Source organism: Sycon ciliatum, chromosome 13 (genome assembly GCF_964019385.1).
Source record: "Sycon ciliatum chromosome 13, ocSycCili1.1, whole genome shotgun sequence".
Lineage (NCBI taxonomy): Eukaryota > Metazoa > Porifera > Calcarea > Leucosolenida > Sycettidae > Sycon > Sycon ciliatum.
This window is the reverse complement of record NC_088655.1, coordinates 19,542,734-19,558,673: the sequence shown is the minus strand read 5'-3', so window position 1 is coordinate 19,558,673 and position 15,940 is coordinate 19,542,734. Positions and strand designations below refer to the sequence as shown.

At 47.4% G+C, this 15,940-nt stretch overlaps 1 protein-coding gene across 3 annotated transcripts in view; it reads left to right on the top strand.

Moving 5' to 3' along the window:
- Positions 1-14,724, top strand: part of LOC135829803 (uncharacterized) — a 57,734-nt gene extending 43,010 nt beyond the window's left edge. For 2 of the 3 annotated variants that reach the window (XM_065342189.1, XM_065342191.1), the window contains 12 exons: positions 785-1,009; positions 1,944-2,132; positions 2,769-2,954; positions 3,670-3,858; positions 4,482-4,697; positions 5,956-6,132; positions 7,084-7,359; positions 7,733-7,855; positions 8,457-8,507; positions 11,468-11,563; positions 13,696-13,830; positions 14,277-14,724. In XM_065342189.1, coding sequence (XP_065198261.1) covers positions 785-1,009; positions 1,944-2,132; positions 2,769-2,954; positions 3,670-3,858; positions 4,482-4,697; positions 5,956-6,132; positions 7,084-7,359; positions 7,733-7,855; positions 8,457-8,507; positions 11,468-11,563; positions 13,696-13,830; positions 14,277-14,332 — 1,919 coding nt within the window. In that variant the 3' untranslated portion in view covers positions 14,333-14,724. The remainder of the gene's footprint in view (positions 1-784; positions 1,010-1,943; positions 2,133-2,768; positions 2,955-3,669; positions 3,859-4,481; positions 4,698-5,955; positions 6,133-7,083; positions 7,360-7,732; positions 7,856-8,456; positions 8,508-11,467; positions 11,564-13,695; positions 13,831-14,276) is intronic. The other variant, XM_065342190.1, reaches the window with a different exon arrangement.
- Positions 14,725-15,940: the final 1,216 nt, after the last annotated feature.

The window sequence follows — 15,940 nt, the reverse complement described above, 5'->3', positions numbered from 1 at the left end:
TTGAACCGATCACAAGACAATTATAGTGGATGCGTACGGTACCTAGGAGTATATGGGGGAGAATTGTACTAGGAATTACAATTGTGATATGCACGGCAGGAAAGGTGTGACTAGCCCAGGGTGGCTCTAGTCCATAATACTGTATGACGATGGTGTTAATTAATGCAACTGCGAGAAACAACGGTTGATAGCCTGCCCGGTAGCACACATATAGATACAGCGGAACGTTGCTGAGCATCTGCTACCCTCAGAACAGGGTAGTGCACTCACGAGCCTGCCCTCGGTCAGTGTTGTGCCCAATTCCGTAATCAGATCACATCCTTGACTAGGAGATGTACCGTATTTTACCGGTTGTAAGTTGACCTCCAAACTTGGGGCCTCGATTTTCCGTTTTAAGGGCAGTTATACCCCGGTTGTTAGTCATTTACCCCCTTTTAGGTCGGTTTATCGGTCATTAAAAGGTCGACTTGCAAATGGTTAAATACAGTACAGGTATATGTAGGTGTGGTAGTGTTGAGTCAGCCCTCTTTGAGAGATTCATTATGACAGCACCATTGCGTGTGCATGTGCATGTGTGGCTATGCGTATATATGTGTGTGTGTGGGGGTGCCTACATGTGTGCGTGTGTGTGTGTGTGTATGTGCTTGTGTGTGTGCGTGCACGGGTGCTTGTGTGTGTGCGTATGTGTCTGTCTGCATGTGCATCCGATTGCACACATGTTGGATGGATTGCTTTCCAATTTTCTATATCTGTCTGTGTGTGTTTCCTATCTTTGTTCTCAAAGGCGAGTGTTCAGCGCTTGTTCTACCACCCAATGCACGTCTGTCCACGCAACTGCGTACGACGGGATCGCAAGTCGAGATGACGTGCGTCGAGGGCTACGAGATGTCCACCGGCTTTCCGGTGTTGCGACGGTGCGTTCACCGTACCAGCTCTGATGGCAGCGTCGGCAGGGACGGACCCATGTGGGAGGACATTGCCGGCGATTGGAACTCTTTCCGTTGTGTTTGTAAGTACCGGGTCTCGCTTGCACTCTGGAGTCTTACCCCGTCCACCGACTCCAACCCGCTAATAATCATTTTTACCGTAAAAGAACCGGGCGTCCGGATTGTTTACCCCGGAATGGGTTACTATCAAGGATACCCCATTTTTTGGGGCTTGGGCATGTGCCTTCCGTAGAACCGGCTCGACACGCACTACTACAGACTGGCATGTCCATTGGTTTTGAAACCTCTATGGCAACGACAAGAGGCAGCACTCTTGTATTTTCAGGTTGCTGTTACTTTGCCTTGTTCAAGTCAGTCCAGTTCCCCGTAGCTCTAGGAAGCGCTATACCTGTGATAAAAATCATCCCAGACCACGCCACCACTCCCCTTATGACATGGCTCACACATGAAGGGTTTACGTGGCTCTAGTAAATAATAAAATAATAAATTCTCTTAGTTAGCACTGAGCTCTATTATTGAAGTACAGATAAGGTGGAACCGCTTTTTTAGGGCAACTCAGAGTTTCAGGTTTTGCACGATTCTCGGGCCAAAAAATATTCTAATTCTAATTTGACGTATGAATCTGTTGCTTGTGTTGACTGACTATGCCCGGAGCTGGCTATCCCCACCCATGGGCAAAACCATTTTTATTGCACCTCCGAGTTTCACGCTTGCGAGATCATTAGCCAAAAAAATCTTCTTACTGTAAACTGCGCAACGTATGCGACGTATTAATGTTTGCTACTTTTGCGAGAAGAGCAGAACGCAAATATTAACCATCATGAAATCAAAATTCAACAGTGGGTATTTGTGTGGCGACAGTGCTCCGCGAACATTTGCCATCGCAAACTCGCTGGTTCTGAGAGATCGCAAAACTTTAGTGACGCAAACATGGGGTGGTTTACAGTACGCTAATTTTCAGTTTGAATCCGATGTTTGTGACCTCTGGCTGCTCAGCACTTTGCCCGGAGCTGGCTGTCCCCACTCACGGGCGCCTCTCGACGGCGGAGAGACGATCGGGAACCATGGTTACGCTGACCTGCGGCGTCGGTCATCAACTGTCCGTGGGCGGTCGGGTGCAGCGCTACTGCAGCGGAGGGCGTTGGCATGACTCCAGCGGTCGCTGGCAAGATGCTAAGTGCAGAGGTACTGATGACGGACATTAAACTACCGTGTTTACCCAAATATAAATTAGAAAAAATGTCACGGTTCGCTTGAGACTCTGTTCGACTGAGTTCTCAGTATCCGTAGGAACGCCACCACCCTGAAAAGATCTGAGGCACAGATGCAGCTCCTATAGTGGTGCAACTTTCAATCGAGCATGACTTACTACTGAAGTGAATGTATCTAAACGATAATTTTATGAATCTGGAAATGGACTTACAATCCCGGAAATACGGTACAGTAGAACCTGTGTAAGGCGACCGACCGCTCAAGAGACCTTCGAAATGTTGTCCCTCCGCACAGGTAGTCGCCTGGCCAGGGTCATTTGGCTGGAAAAACTGACTAGGAGCTGACTCGACCAGCCCTGTGTGTGTTGGGTCCTAGTTTGTATTTGTATTTATGGATTCTCCACAGGCCATAGCCTACATCGGGGGGGGGGGGGGGGGGTCTCCGTAGTTCCAGTAGTAGTTGTAGGGATTCTCCGGGAGAGGCGATTGCCTTGTCCGAGTGGTCAGCCAACAAACCGGAAATACTGTACTCTCTCGCTTAGCACGGACATTATCCCCTGTATTCTGGCTAGTCTCTGACAATGTTATTCTTTGTTTGTTTGTGTACTAGCCATCCGATGCCTACCTCTTGGCACTCTAGTCAATGGCAATATCAACGTGCCGTCGCGCAGTGTCGGAGCTGAGGCCCGCTACACGTGCGATGAGCAGCATGTGCTTCACCCCAGCGCTCAGCAGTCAGTCACGCGAGTTTGCCTACCCAACGGATCGTGGTCGGGGGTATCACCCCAGTGTCGGCGTAAGTGTGCCATTTCATAAACTTGTCTTCAATTTGTTGCTGCCAGCTTCATTTGGTCCGTCTATTCATGGAATAGTGTTTTTTCATTTAGCCAGGCAAGACCACCGAACGCTTGAAGACATCAGCATGAACAGTTCGCCGGCCACACACCACGTGTGTTTGTGCAGTTTTTTTGCAAGACTCGTGTGGTCTCGTCGGGTCAAATGAAAAACCTATAGCACTTGTCTTTGTAGAAGAGAAAAGGACATATGGATACGAGTTAAGAGTAACTCTCCATCACTGGAACGTGATACTATATACAGTCAGAAAGTGCAATAACACAATAAAGTGCAATAAAGTGCAATGTTCCAGTGATGGAGAGTTACTCTTAACTCGCCATATGTCCTTTTCTCTTCTACATTTATTTATGGCTCAACATCCGAGTTTCAAACTTGTCTTTGTCCTTTATATTTGGCAAACATATTTGGCAAACAAAACTACACACTCTGCATCGATATCTGCCCTTCTCGAGCTTGCTGTGTAAAGCTAATTGTCAGTAGCTTCTTTGCTATCCAGCATGCTCGCTTGGTACTGAGACAATAATCCTATTTATCGGCTACATTTTCTTGTTTGTTTGCGAGTCTCTGTTTGTCAAATTTTCTTCTTTTTTTTGGAAACAAATGAAGCACAGAACTATATACTATTCTGTGTTACACCATGTGTTGTGGTTATGCAGGACGGTCATGTCCGTTACTCACACCACCGAGAAATGGAAGATTTACACTAAGCACTGGACATACAGTTGGAAGTAGAGTGGAGGTGGAATGCAGTACTGGGTACAATGTAAATCCTCCGTCATCGGCCAGGAGAGAATGCACGGGTGACGGCACATGGACTGAAGAGCAGCCTACCTGCGAACCTGAACGTGAGCATGTTGGTGTTGTTGACAATCTCTGTGTGTTCTGAAAGTGAATGTGTGTGTGTGTGTCGGGGAAAGGGGGTGGGGGTGCGCTTGTGTGTTTGTGTGTGTGTGTGTGTGTTGGGGGGGGGGGGGGAGGGGTGCATGTGTGTGTGCATGTGTGTGAGAAAGTGCGTGTGTGTGTGTGCGTGCAAGTATGTGTAAGTGTGCGTGTGTGTGTGTGTGTGAGCATGCTTGCGTGCATGTGAGCGTGTGTGCGTGCATGTGTGCATGCGAATGCTACAAAAAAGTTCTCACGCACTGGAGTACTGTAATTTCACACACTTTCTGTGTACTTTATTATTCCGTGCATCTTTTTCCGCCCCGAAATGTCAATGGCCGCAAGAAAAAAGCATTGACACACGTCATCCAGTAGGGGACTGCTTTAGTACCTAACAATTGTGGTCACCTAACCTGGCCTTTTGCCCTCATACCTAAAAAATTTAAACACCCAGGTTTAAACACTTTACCACTAGAGTACCCTTTTAAATATGGTAGAGTGGAATCAAGTGGTTTTGCGGGATTCCGTACGTCTGTGCGATTGTAAATTGGCTCATTTTCTCTCTCTCTCTCTCACCCTGTGCCTACAGCAATTGTACAATGTCGAGTGCCAGACTTGCCACGTGGACAATACAGAGTTGTATCCGATGCATCGGGGAACCGTGCCCGGCCGAATTTCGCGGGGCAAGCCCTGCCGTACGACCGGATTGACGCGGAGTGTGGCGGCGGAAATGTGCTGGTGCGGCGCTCGACACTGGTGTGCCGTGCGGATGGTCAATTGCAAGGCGTTGGAGCTATCTGCAGAGGTGAGTCAGCACCCCTGCGTAGCTCAGAATCTTTCTTTCACGACGGAGGATTAGCAAGACGAAATTCGCGTTCGCGTTCGCAAACATTTTTCAGTTCGCGAACTGGATTGCGAACTTTTGCATTTTTCGTTCGGAAAAGTAGTCGGAACACGAATCGTGGATTCGTGTCGGGGCAGTCATAAAATTACCACGCTTACTGTCTGTACGCAATGTACGCCGTGTCAACGTCATGCATGTGCGAATTCTGTTTGCTAATCCTTCTCATAACGCGAATTCCGTCACTGAGTTCGACTTTCCTTGGAGAGCGAACGCGACCGCGAATTTCGTCTTGCTAATCCTCCGTACTTACTCTCGCAATTTCCCTCTCTCTGCAGCACTCCATGCATCTGTTTTTCTGTCTGCATTTCTGAATGTGTGTGTCTGTCTATCTGTCTCCTTCTCCACTTTCCTCGCTCACTACCACTGGCTCTCTCTCTCTCTCTCTCTCTCTCTCTCTCTCTCTCTCTCTCTCTCTCTTTCTCTCGCTCTCTCTCTCTCTCTCTCTCTCTCTCTCTCTCTCTCTCTCTCTCTCTCTCTCTCTCTCTCTCTCTCTCTCTCTCTCTCTCTCTCTCTCTCTCTCTCTCTCTCTCTCTCTCTCTCTCTCTCTCTCTCTCTCTCTCTCTCTCTCTCTCTCTCTCTCTCTCTCTCTCTCTCTCTCTCTCTCTCTCTCTCTCTCTCTCTCTCTCTCTCTCTCTCTCTCTCTCTCTCTCTCTCTCTCTCTCTCTGCCTTGCCTGCCTGCCTGCCTGCCTGCCTGCAAGTTATCATATAACTTAGAACCTTCCAAGTTGGAAGGCTGTTGGAGTGCGCATACGAGATGTGCTAGAGCTGTTAGCCAGTTAGTTGTAGAACGTCAGGACCGTCGGGCAGTGCCGTGCAATGTTATCGCATGAGCTGATTGTTTAGTAACTGGTGGTGTAAGTGGACATTATAGCGCAACTTGTAGTTCCGTGGTCCTTTTTCTTTTCTATGAATTTATCTTTGGCTCTCCGTCCGAGTCCATTCTTGCACACCTTAGCTTTCCCTCATTATTCCTGCCATGGCTTGAAACGAACACGTAGAGACAGCTACAAACGGGCCAAAGCGGTTGTTGGTCGGTTACTAAGAAAAGCGTTTTTCTGAATCGCCTGTTTGTTTTTGATATTCTCTTGGTTGGATAGTGAGAAAGGATAGTTCTGTATCGTTTGTTTTTTCATGATAATTGTGTACCATGTCATGCAGGTGTGGACTGTGGCACACCGCCCAGGATTGCAAACAGCACGGTCGCCTACAACAGCACGACAGTATCCGCACGAGCGACGTACGAGTGCGTTGACAAGTGCTTCCGACTCTCCGGCACGCCAGCCATCACGTGTTTGCCGAACGGCAGCTGGTCCAGCACCACCACCGTTTGTACAGGCAAGTGCTCAAATTTCAGAACATTTTTAGGTGCTCAATTATTTTCGTTGTGAGGGCAAAAGGCCAGGTTAGGTCAACAGAAATTTAAGGTACAGAGAAGCAGCTCCCTATTGGATTATGCGTGCTAGTGTTTGTTTGGTGAAGTTTTACGTGTGAAACTGATGTACCGAAAGTATAAGTACGCCGAAAAATGTGTAACATTACAGGATTACAATTCTTGCTGTGCAGAACTGTCGTGTGCCGGAGAACGACCAGGCTAGGATTTCACCAAGCACCGGATACCATTGTATACACGGTGACTTCAACTGTGCATGGACCGTACTACATGAAATAAACAACGACCAAGGCGAGGAGGCTGACCCCCCCCCCCAGCTCTTTGGCACCCGGCAGTACTGCACAATGCGTAGCTTACTTAAGTCTGTATGGTTGCTATAGCAACTCAGCTAGGTTGTTTGCTCTATTCATTTCTTCAGTCAGTCAAATCACCTGTAATGTGTACTGGGAAATTGTCATTCCGAACTTCACAGTTTTTCCTTAATTTGAATGATATGCGGCAGAACTGCTCGTGTTTTCTTTGCACGTGCCATAACGTAGTATGTATTGCTGTATTGCTTTTATTTTACATCGCAAGTCAAACGGGCAATCATGCCCAATGTTATGATGACGATGGAAAGGGAGAAAAGATTAAGAACAAGATTAGTTATCCTGGATTATGGGGAATGACGAAAACGGTGAGTCTAGGAATCTCTCCTTAGATCATCAACATTGGTCATGAAAGTGAACCTCATCTCCGAGTCGATTTCTTGACCCAAAGCATGTGAAGCCGTAGACTCTAACCCAGGCAATTGTTCTTTATATGATATCTCTACGTGTCCTGTGCAGCTGAATCCCTCTCATTTTCCTCTTGACCCCATTTACTTTTAACATCTGTTGTCCTTGTCTTTGCTGCAGCCATCCGTGACTCTAGTTGTACAGCACCAAGGATCATATTTGGCATGACATCATCATCAGTGTTTCAGAGCGCTGATGGCTGCCTGAATCTCAGGTGTCAGGTTCGCCAAGACGGCTCCTCTGTTCTGCCAGCCCGGCTACATTGGTATCGCGACGGGGTCATGGTGGCAGGATATGGTTACCATGGAGATGGAGCTGACTTTCCGATACCTGATATGTACAGGATGACCAGGGAAGGCCTGAAGATGTGCGGGGGCTCTCCCGAGCGGAGCGCAGGTGAGTGCAGGTCTTTTTTAAGTACCGTATTTTCGTGCACGTGTGCGCGCGTGTGTGCGTGCGTGCGTGTGTGTGTGTGTGTTGTGGTGGTATATTCCTGTGCAAACATGCGCTTTTGGAGAGAGTGGGTTGAGGGTACTTGTGCGTGCACATATATACCTATATTTGTGTACATCAGTGTATTTTGTATTTTGTATTTATGGATTCTCCACAGGAGGCCTTATCCTAAATCGAGGGAGTCTCCAGTGTGTGTGTGTCTGCATTCAACCATACATTAGGAAGGATATAAAATATTGACATGTACATGTACCGGTATTGTAGGCACTTATGACACGGTGCATGGCCTGTCTCATGTCTTTCTGCATGCACACAGGCCAGTACACGTGTAAGGCGTCCAATCGTATCGGCGTTGCCATGAGGAACTACACGCTGCCCAAGATGAGCTGCATGCGAATGTGGCTGAAAGAAGTCAAGCTCTCCATGACCGGCGGTCAAGGTGAGAGAAGTACCCAGTGAGGACTGGTGGCAATCAGTCCCAGGTTTTGCGTGTTTCAGTGGCTGCGTTCGATTATGCACTTGAATCTATTCATGAATCCATTCGCATGCATTCGAGTCGTTCGATTTTCATATCATGAGCCCTGGAATCGATTCGGAATCCATTCACTTTATTCACATGGAGTAATGTGAATAGCGCGAATCGATTCGTGGATCGATTCGCGTGCATAATCGAACGCACTCAGTGTGAGAACTACTTGTCTTTCTGCAGGTGCATAGGATGCACACAAGCACACAACGAGACTTTGTTTCAGGGCTACAGGGAAACTATCGCTGTCTGCAGCGCTATCGATGCGGTGAAGATGAGGATGACGTGGCACGATCAGGGCAGCACAGAGTGAAGGCCAGAGCAGTACAGAGTGAAGGCCAGGGCAGTACAGATGTGGTCCTCGAGTTGTGTTAAATGTCCCATTGCTTTCCACCCGGGTCATGTCTGGGATATCTGCGATTGCTAATGATCTTTTAGTAAATGTCCCAAAACCAGCACATCATTCAAAGTAACACGTGCCCAATGTTCCTTCTCTGCATCCCCTGTACTACAGGTGGTGACAGTGTTGGAGAAACAATGCCGGAAAGCTGTGACAGTGACACTGGTAAGAGCAAGAGGTTTTCTGTTTGTAGAGAAAAGGATAGAAAGATGCGAGGTGGTAGCAATCTAACGCAGTGCTCTATGACATCGCTACTCTATGTGGGATGAAAGCATAAGGGCTCATAACGGGTGATAGCAAAGTGTGTGCGGACAAAAGGGATACAGCATTTTGGGCTGTATACAGTACGAATGGCAGCCGGGAGGTTTGCACCAGCTCGGCTACGAATCTGATAGTCTTAACCGTGTGCACAGAATCCGAACACGATGCATATAATAATAATAATAATAATACCACAGCACGCGTACAAAGGCCAAAGAACAATGCATGAGAATACACTGAAATTAAGCCAAGTCCGCTTCTGTCTCCAGTCAACAAAAAACTCATCCATAAACAATGTCTGATCTCCATTTCGACTTGTCTGCAGCAAATGCTCGTGCTCCTTCTAGGTCGCTGGCATTCTTCAAAGGGATGCCGTGCCCTGCCAGGTCCTTCATGATGGTGGTAGGGAGAGTAGCCGCGGGACGGCCCCTTCGTCCACGTGACCCCGCTTGAAAATAGCAGGACATCGCAAGGCAAGGGGGTGACTGCTCATTCATCCTCAGAACATGGCCAGTGAGGCTACGGCGTCGCTTGGCAACAAGCTCCGACAGTGGCTGCGAGCCACATCTGGAATACAGATCCTCATTCGTAATTCTGTCTGGATATCGCACTCCCACCAGGTTTCTGAGCTGTCGGCGGTGAAAACAGTCCAGTCGCTGAAAGACTGCCTGGGGTACTCCCCAAGTCTTACAGTTGTAAAGGAGGACAGGCAGCACAAGCGAGCTGTACAGCTTGAGCCTGGACCTTTCTGACACATGCTTGCGTCGCAGCCAGAGGCTGAACATACTACCGTATGCCTGGGATGCCAGCGAAATCCGCCTGTCGATATCCTCAGCGCCCCCCCCCCCCCCCCCCCTTAAAATTAAGAGAGCCAAGCTGCCTGATGCTCCGCCAGGATGAATCGCCCGACGTAAAGTGCACCCATTCCGTTTTTTGCTCATTTACTTTTAGGTTCCAAGACTGCAGTGTCGAGGATATGACGGGTAGTGATTCCTCGAGCCAAGGTTTACTGGTAGAGTAGAACGTTATGTCATCAGTGTACCCGGTCTCTGGAGGGATGCCTCCATCAGTTATAGGTCGCTGTGGGAGTTTTGGGCGACATTCTTGCAGGGCGGCTTCAAGGTAACAGACGAACAGCACGGGACTTAGACTGTCCCCCTGGGGCATGCCGATGGTGGTATGGAATGCCTTGGAAGTGGAGCTGCACATACGAACAGATATGGTGGTGCCATACAGAAGATGCTGTATCATGTGGACTTTATCGCGGCCAAGGAACGAGCTCATAACATCCAGGAGCTTGGCTCTGTTGATGGTGTCAAATGCCTTTGACATGTCTAGCCCCAAGGCATGACACTCCCACACGTACCTCTGTGACTTGGCCGATAACCAACGTTGGGTGAACACGACATCACTCGCTCCCCTTGCAGCTCGAAATCCCGACGAGGTGGGTCCCAGAAATTCTGATACTGCTGTTGATATCCGTGCCAGTATCATGAGTGAGAATACTTTCCTTATTGTATTGAGTAGGACTATCGGTCTCAAACTCGTGAGTGGTCCGCGGGGTTTGTTTGGTTTGGCCAACGGGATTAGGACGCCTGGGCCGACGACGACGCTCGAGAAGTCTAGGCCTCGGGTGATGCTGGTATTCAGGAGATCTGCAACTATAGGGCCGGAATATTCTGCGCCATATGAACACGATGCATGCATAGTAGAATCCATGCCATGTACAATTCCGGCAAGCCGAAACCAGACGAACGTATTTTGCATACTACGCTTTACCGTGTATGCACAGAATCCAACCACGACGCACGTACAGTAGAATCAGCGTGCCGCCGCGCACAATTCTGGCCAGCCAAATCCGGACGTATTTATGTTTCATTATACGATTTACCGTGTGCACAAAACCCAAACACGATGCACGCATTGTAGAATCAATGCGCCATGAATCACAATCAAAATCCGGACAAATGTATTTTGCAGTGCCTAGGGTGGCGCTGATAGGCACCCGTACGAGATAATCGGAATCAGCTTGCCATGTTGAACATGAATTTGAATGTACACTCATAGCTTGGTTATCCGGAGCCCAAAATTACGGGCACTTTGCCACCGGACACCCTTCGGATCAGTTTCAGTGGAAATATTACTACCCTTGTCACTTTTTGTGGAAATAGTGATGCCGTATGCCATATACATGGCCTTTCTGAAATCAAACTGTATGTGATTCGGTGATGCGGGCATTGCTCGGTCCCGGACCGCCTGGATAAGCGAGGCATGGGTGTATTCACATCTCAAAGGATTCCCATGAATCAAGGCGGGTATGGAGGTTGGGTGGGTCTCCGACATAGGCATGCACATGTGCAGTTAACCTTGTCATTAGTCAACAATATTTCCCTGCTTTATTTGGAATTTAACTCAGAAGTAGCGACAAACTCGGCCATTTAAAACTAATCTTAACCTTCCACCTCTCCACACTGTGCTCTTGGCCTACATTCACCTCATCACTCCATAGCGAGGAAATTCGTTCTTGTTTATCTACTATTCACTCGTTATCTACCTCGACTGAGGAGCTCTTAATGAGCGAAACAGCTGTCTAGACGATATGGAACATCTACCCGAGGACGAACTTCCTCGCTATGGATTGGTGTGGTGAATGTGGGCCAAGAGTGCAGTGTGGAGAGGTGGACGGTTAAGATTATTTTTGGTTTGGAATTTGTCCAGAAAATGTATGTTCTCCACACCCCACAAAACACCCACCCACAGCTATGCACAGCAATACCGGAACGCATCGAATGACATCACCTGTCTGTGTTGACTATAATAAAATTATTACTTCCCGCCGATTGTCAATTTGGTTTCTTTCGTAGAAAACCTCCGCACCGTGGTATCAGCACAAGCCGCTAGAATACAAGAACTTGAAGACAAAGTCAGGGAGCTAGAGGCGCGGGAGATCAATGTCGCCAGTAAGTGTGTGTTTCTTTTCAATCCGGGTCTTTCAGTCCAGTATTTCTTGCATTGTGTTCTCCCTGCCATTATGTGTCTGATTCTGACTTCTACTTTGAGTGATCTCCCCATGTCAACATTTTATCTGTACTCGTATTCATGGTTTAGTTTGTAATTTGTAACTTTTTTTATTGTTGAAGGATTCCCCAAAGACTTTTGCCTATCGAGGGGGTTTCCAAACTTTCCAGAATACCAAAAGTTTCTAAGCAATCAGTATTTCTCTTGGGAGGAATCAGCTAGATGGTCACATTACGGTGGTGCTTTTTTTATGAACGTCTCGTAGTCTGTAGAAGGAAGCTTGAAACTACAGTTGTGGCCAAAGAAATCCAACCCACGTGCCGAAAGCAGCGCCAAGCCACATGCGGGCCCCTGTGACCATCGGAACAGTTTTGGGAATATGCATGATGTAATTAAAATGGAAACGCGGCGCTACTTTTGTCTCGCAGGTCGGATTTCTTTGACCATGACTGTGGCATACCTGTGTATCCAGTGAGAGCGCAGAGCCATCAGTGCGACCCCTTCCGTAGGATGGGACAGTGCACAAGAAAGATCTCTGCATGGGGGTGTACTGCACGACACGCATTCAACACCAGTCTTTTCGTAATGAACCAACTGTGGAGACGCCATGTCTCTTACCGCAGGGCATGATGCGCAGCACTAATTAAAACTTGCCCTAACCGTACACCCTTGGTTCAGCGGAAACTGTTCTGATATGACAGTTAGATGCGCATGAAAATTGTTCCGGTCAATACAGGATCAGAACCGTCGGAAGCTGTTTTCAATTGGTCCGGTCGTACCATGGTCTTTCATACAGTTTGTGTATAGTATTGCGGGGACATATGCCCTCCTCAGCAGTAAACATGCGCTGGTAGTGTTGTGTATCGGTAGAAAGACTTTTCATGGCTCATTTTTGTTGTGGTCCTTTCGTTTATTTTGGTTTGTTTTGCGTTCTGCTTTGACTCGTATTTGACTGGTTTTGGTTGCATGTATAGTTTGTACGTGATCCAAGTAACGGTTACGTCATTGTCATGCGTTATGTTTTGTTTGTGCGCATGCTTATATGCTGCCATAATGTTAGTCTTTTTCTTCAGTTTTCAGTTTACCTCGTCGTGTCCGGTCTTCTTGTCTGTCTGTCTCCGTCTTGTCAAGAAATTATGTAGAACTCTTAGTTCAGTTTCGTTGTTGTGTGTGGCGGGTCGGAGGGCAGGGAGGCTGGGCCCCTGACGCCTGGACAACATGTGCGAGTGCACAAAATTTGGCGATCACGCCAGGATACGAGTCAAAGCAGAACGCAAAACAAACCAAAATAAACGAAAGGACCACAACAAAAAGAGCCATGAAAAGTCTTTCTACCGATACACAACAGGTAGCTACAAAGTTGGTCCGGTGTTAACCTGACCAATCCAGACCGGTTCCGGCGGGCCTGAGCCGGATTCCGCTTGATACAGGGTTGGCTGGTTTTATTGCAATTGAAGTGCGTACTCTGAGCAGGTTCAAAGGTCGAGCTGAAGTGCAGATTCTGATTCAGAGTCTGTCTACTGTAAAAGCAGAAATTTTCGGTGTTTGATTTTCGGTAACTTCGGTGCCGAAATGTTTACCGAAAATAGAACGCACGGAAAATTTCAGTACTAGCGCTAGTACACATACCTGGAAAACGGGTTTACCGAAAATTTCCCTCCACCGAACCTCCGATTTTGGAGAATACCGAAAATATCACACGACGGAAAATTTCTGCTTTTACAGTATTTCTTCAACTTGGTGTGATCCACACCTACGCCAGCAGCTGGTTTTAGTGTACTTGCAGGGGCATTGCACACAATACGGTCACTACGGTATTGACCGCACCACTATTTGCCCCAAGCACCCCGTGATTCGATAGAATGCACTGATCTGGGCTCTAAATTTCCAAAATTTTCGGCTCAGCCACCCCTCCCTCCGTGAGTAAATTGTACTTCAGATGGCTGACCGTACCACACTAAATCACTTTCCGACGCCCCTGACTTGCAATGCATACACACACTAAGCATGTTCAACAGTTGAACTGATGCACTGATTCTGCCTATCTCTGTTACATGTATTCTGTGTGATCCAGACCTACACCAGCATATCAACACTCTGACAGGCAATGTAACGGACTGTACAGCTGAGCTGAAAGAGATGACGGTAGAGCAAGCCAGAACAGACACCTGCTGTAGGAGAGCTGCTCAAGCTGAAGAAGATCGTGCAGGTAAGGTGACTGTGTGTGTGTGTATGTGGGTGTGGGTGTGTGGGTGTGCGTGTGCGTGTGTGTGTGTGTCTATCTGTCTGTCTGTTGCCAACAGGCCTGGCTGCTTAGAGGCGTAATGTTGTACCTGCCACCTTTTTTGGTTCCAGGGTTCATACTTTCAAGGTGCGCGTGTGCACGTGTACATGTGCATATGGTCCGCTGGTGTGTACGTGCTTACATGCCAGGCTATTCGTTCTCTTTTTTTGCTACATTATTATTTCGCCTTTACTGTGTTGATGTGTGCGGTGGGAATGGGCACTCATGTTTGTGTGTTTGTGTGCCTGTGTGTATGTATGTGTGCCTTTGTCTGTGTGTGTTTGTTTGCCTTTGTCTGTGTGTGTCTCTGTGTGTGTATGTGTACGTGCCTTTCGTGACTGTTCTGCCTATAATTCGCTGCATCATCACAGCTTGGGAAGAAGCCCAGAGAAGAATGAGTCAGCTGATAAGCAGCTTTGGAGCATAGACCATTAGAAGGCATATAAATGAGCTGAGGTAAAAAAACAATAGATAAAAATGCTGTTTCTATGGCGACCCGGTTTCAGTATCCATTCCCTTCTCTGGTTCGTTTCTTCCGTAAATTCTACGACTCGCCTTTTCTCCATTATTTTCTTATCACATGAGATGTTGTCCACCATGCCTTTAAGGATGTATCTTAGGTACTTGCAGAGATGTATCTTAGCTGATTATCGTCCAGGGCACAATCTCTTGAGCGTGAATGAAAAAATTTAGTTTGTTTCACTCCCCCTCTCTAATCCAGTTGATTTTGAGCCGAACCCATTCTGATGCTCATGCTTGTAAACCGCGGATCATCATCCCAGGGTCACAACCTTTCCCATAAAGGGACTCTCTTGCAAACGAGTACAGCTCTGCTGTGCAGTAAGTGACAGAACTCTGGAGACATGCCTGCCTTGGTGCGTGCCTTATGGTTTGGTGTTCGGGGTTCGGACTATCTTTCACGTGTTGGGGGCTCATAAGGAAAGCTCGTAAAAGCGTAGAATTGGTATCTTGGCACCTGCATTTGCGCTAAAATATAGAGAATAAGATTTCACACCTAGGACAATTCTCGCGAGATTTGCAGTAAGAATCACGGTACAGGTGTGAGTTCCAGCGCTGATTCCAGTGTGTCTTTTAGCGTGAGTTCTAGCTCTAAAAACACGCCCAAGGAAACTTCATTAATCATGACGTATGAGTTCCAGCACTAAAGTTCGCGCCTTCATTTTTAGGTGTGACTTCATTTTTAGGTTGAGAGTTCTGACACCTCGTGAATTTCAGCGCTAGAATCCGCGCTAAAAGTCACACGTAAAAATAAAAAGTAGCTTTCGCACTGGAACAACTCACACTGAATGAAAAAATCCAAGGGGACTTTTAGCGCGAGTTTGAGAGTTCTGACACTGAAATTTATACCTTGTGAATTTCAGCGCTAGAACTCGCGCTAAAAAAAGAGTAGCTTTCGCGCTAGAACTCACACCTCATGATGAATGAAAAAATCTGCAAGTGTGATTTATAGCGCTAGAACTCGCGCTAAAAGAAGTCGGAAGTCTCACATCTTCAACTCACACCTCATGACGAATGAAAAATCCATGGGTGTGATTTACTCGCGCTAAAAGACACAACTAGATCTGGAAGTCTCACATCTTGATTTTTGTGAAAATTCCATGGGTGTGATTTGTAGCTCGAAACCTCGTGTGAATTATATAGGCGAGATATCTACAGTGCTAGTACTGAGAAACCCCAGGTGTGACAAACAGCGCTAAAGCTAAAATCTTGTAGCGCGATCCGTGATCCTTCGCACTGGAAATTGCACAAGTAGCGGCGTGGGGATTTGTATGAATGTTCTCCTTCTGCTTCAGGGGAGTTAGTCGCTCTACGTACACAGCGTGTGCTGAACGCTTGCCCAGGACTTTACCCGATGATCAATTTACGCGGCTTCTCAACTCTAGCCATATCGACATTCGCGGGGATTTTGTCATTATCCGAAACTCGCATGAATCAGGTATTCCCAAGGAGTTAGCGCGAATAATGCCATCGTGGCGATTTGACTGATTTGCTTATGGCCGCTAAGTGTTGAGTG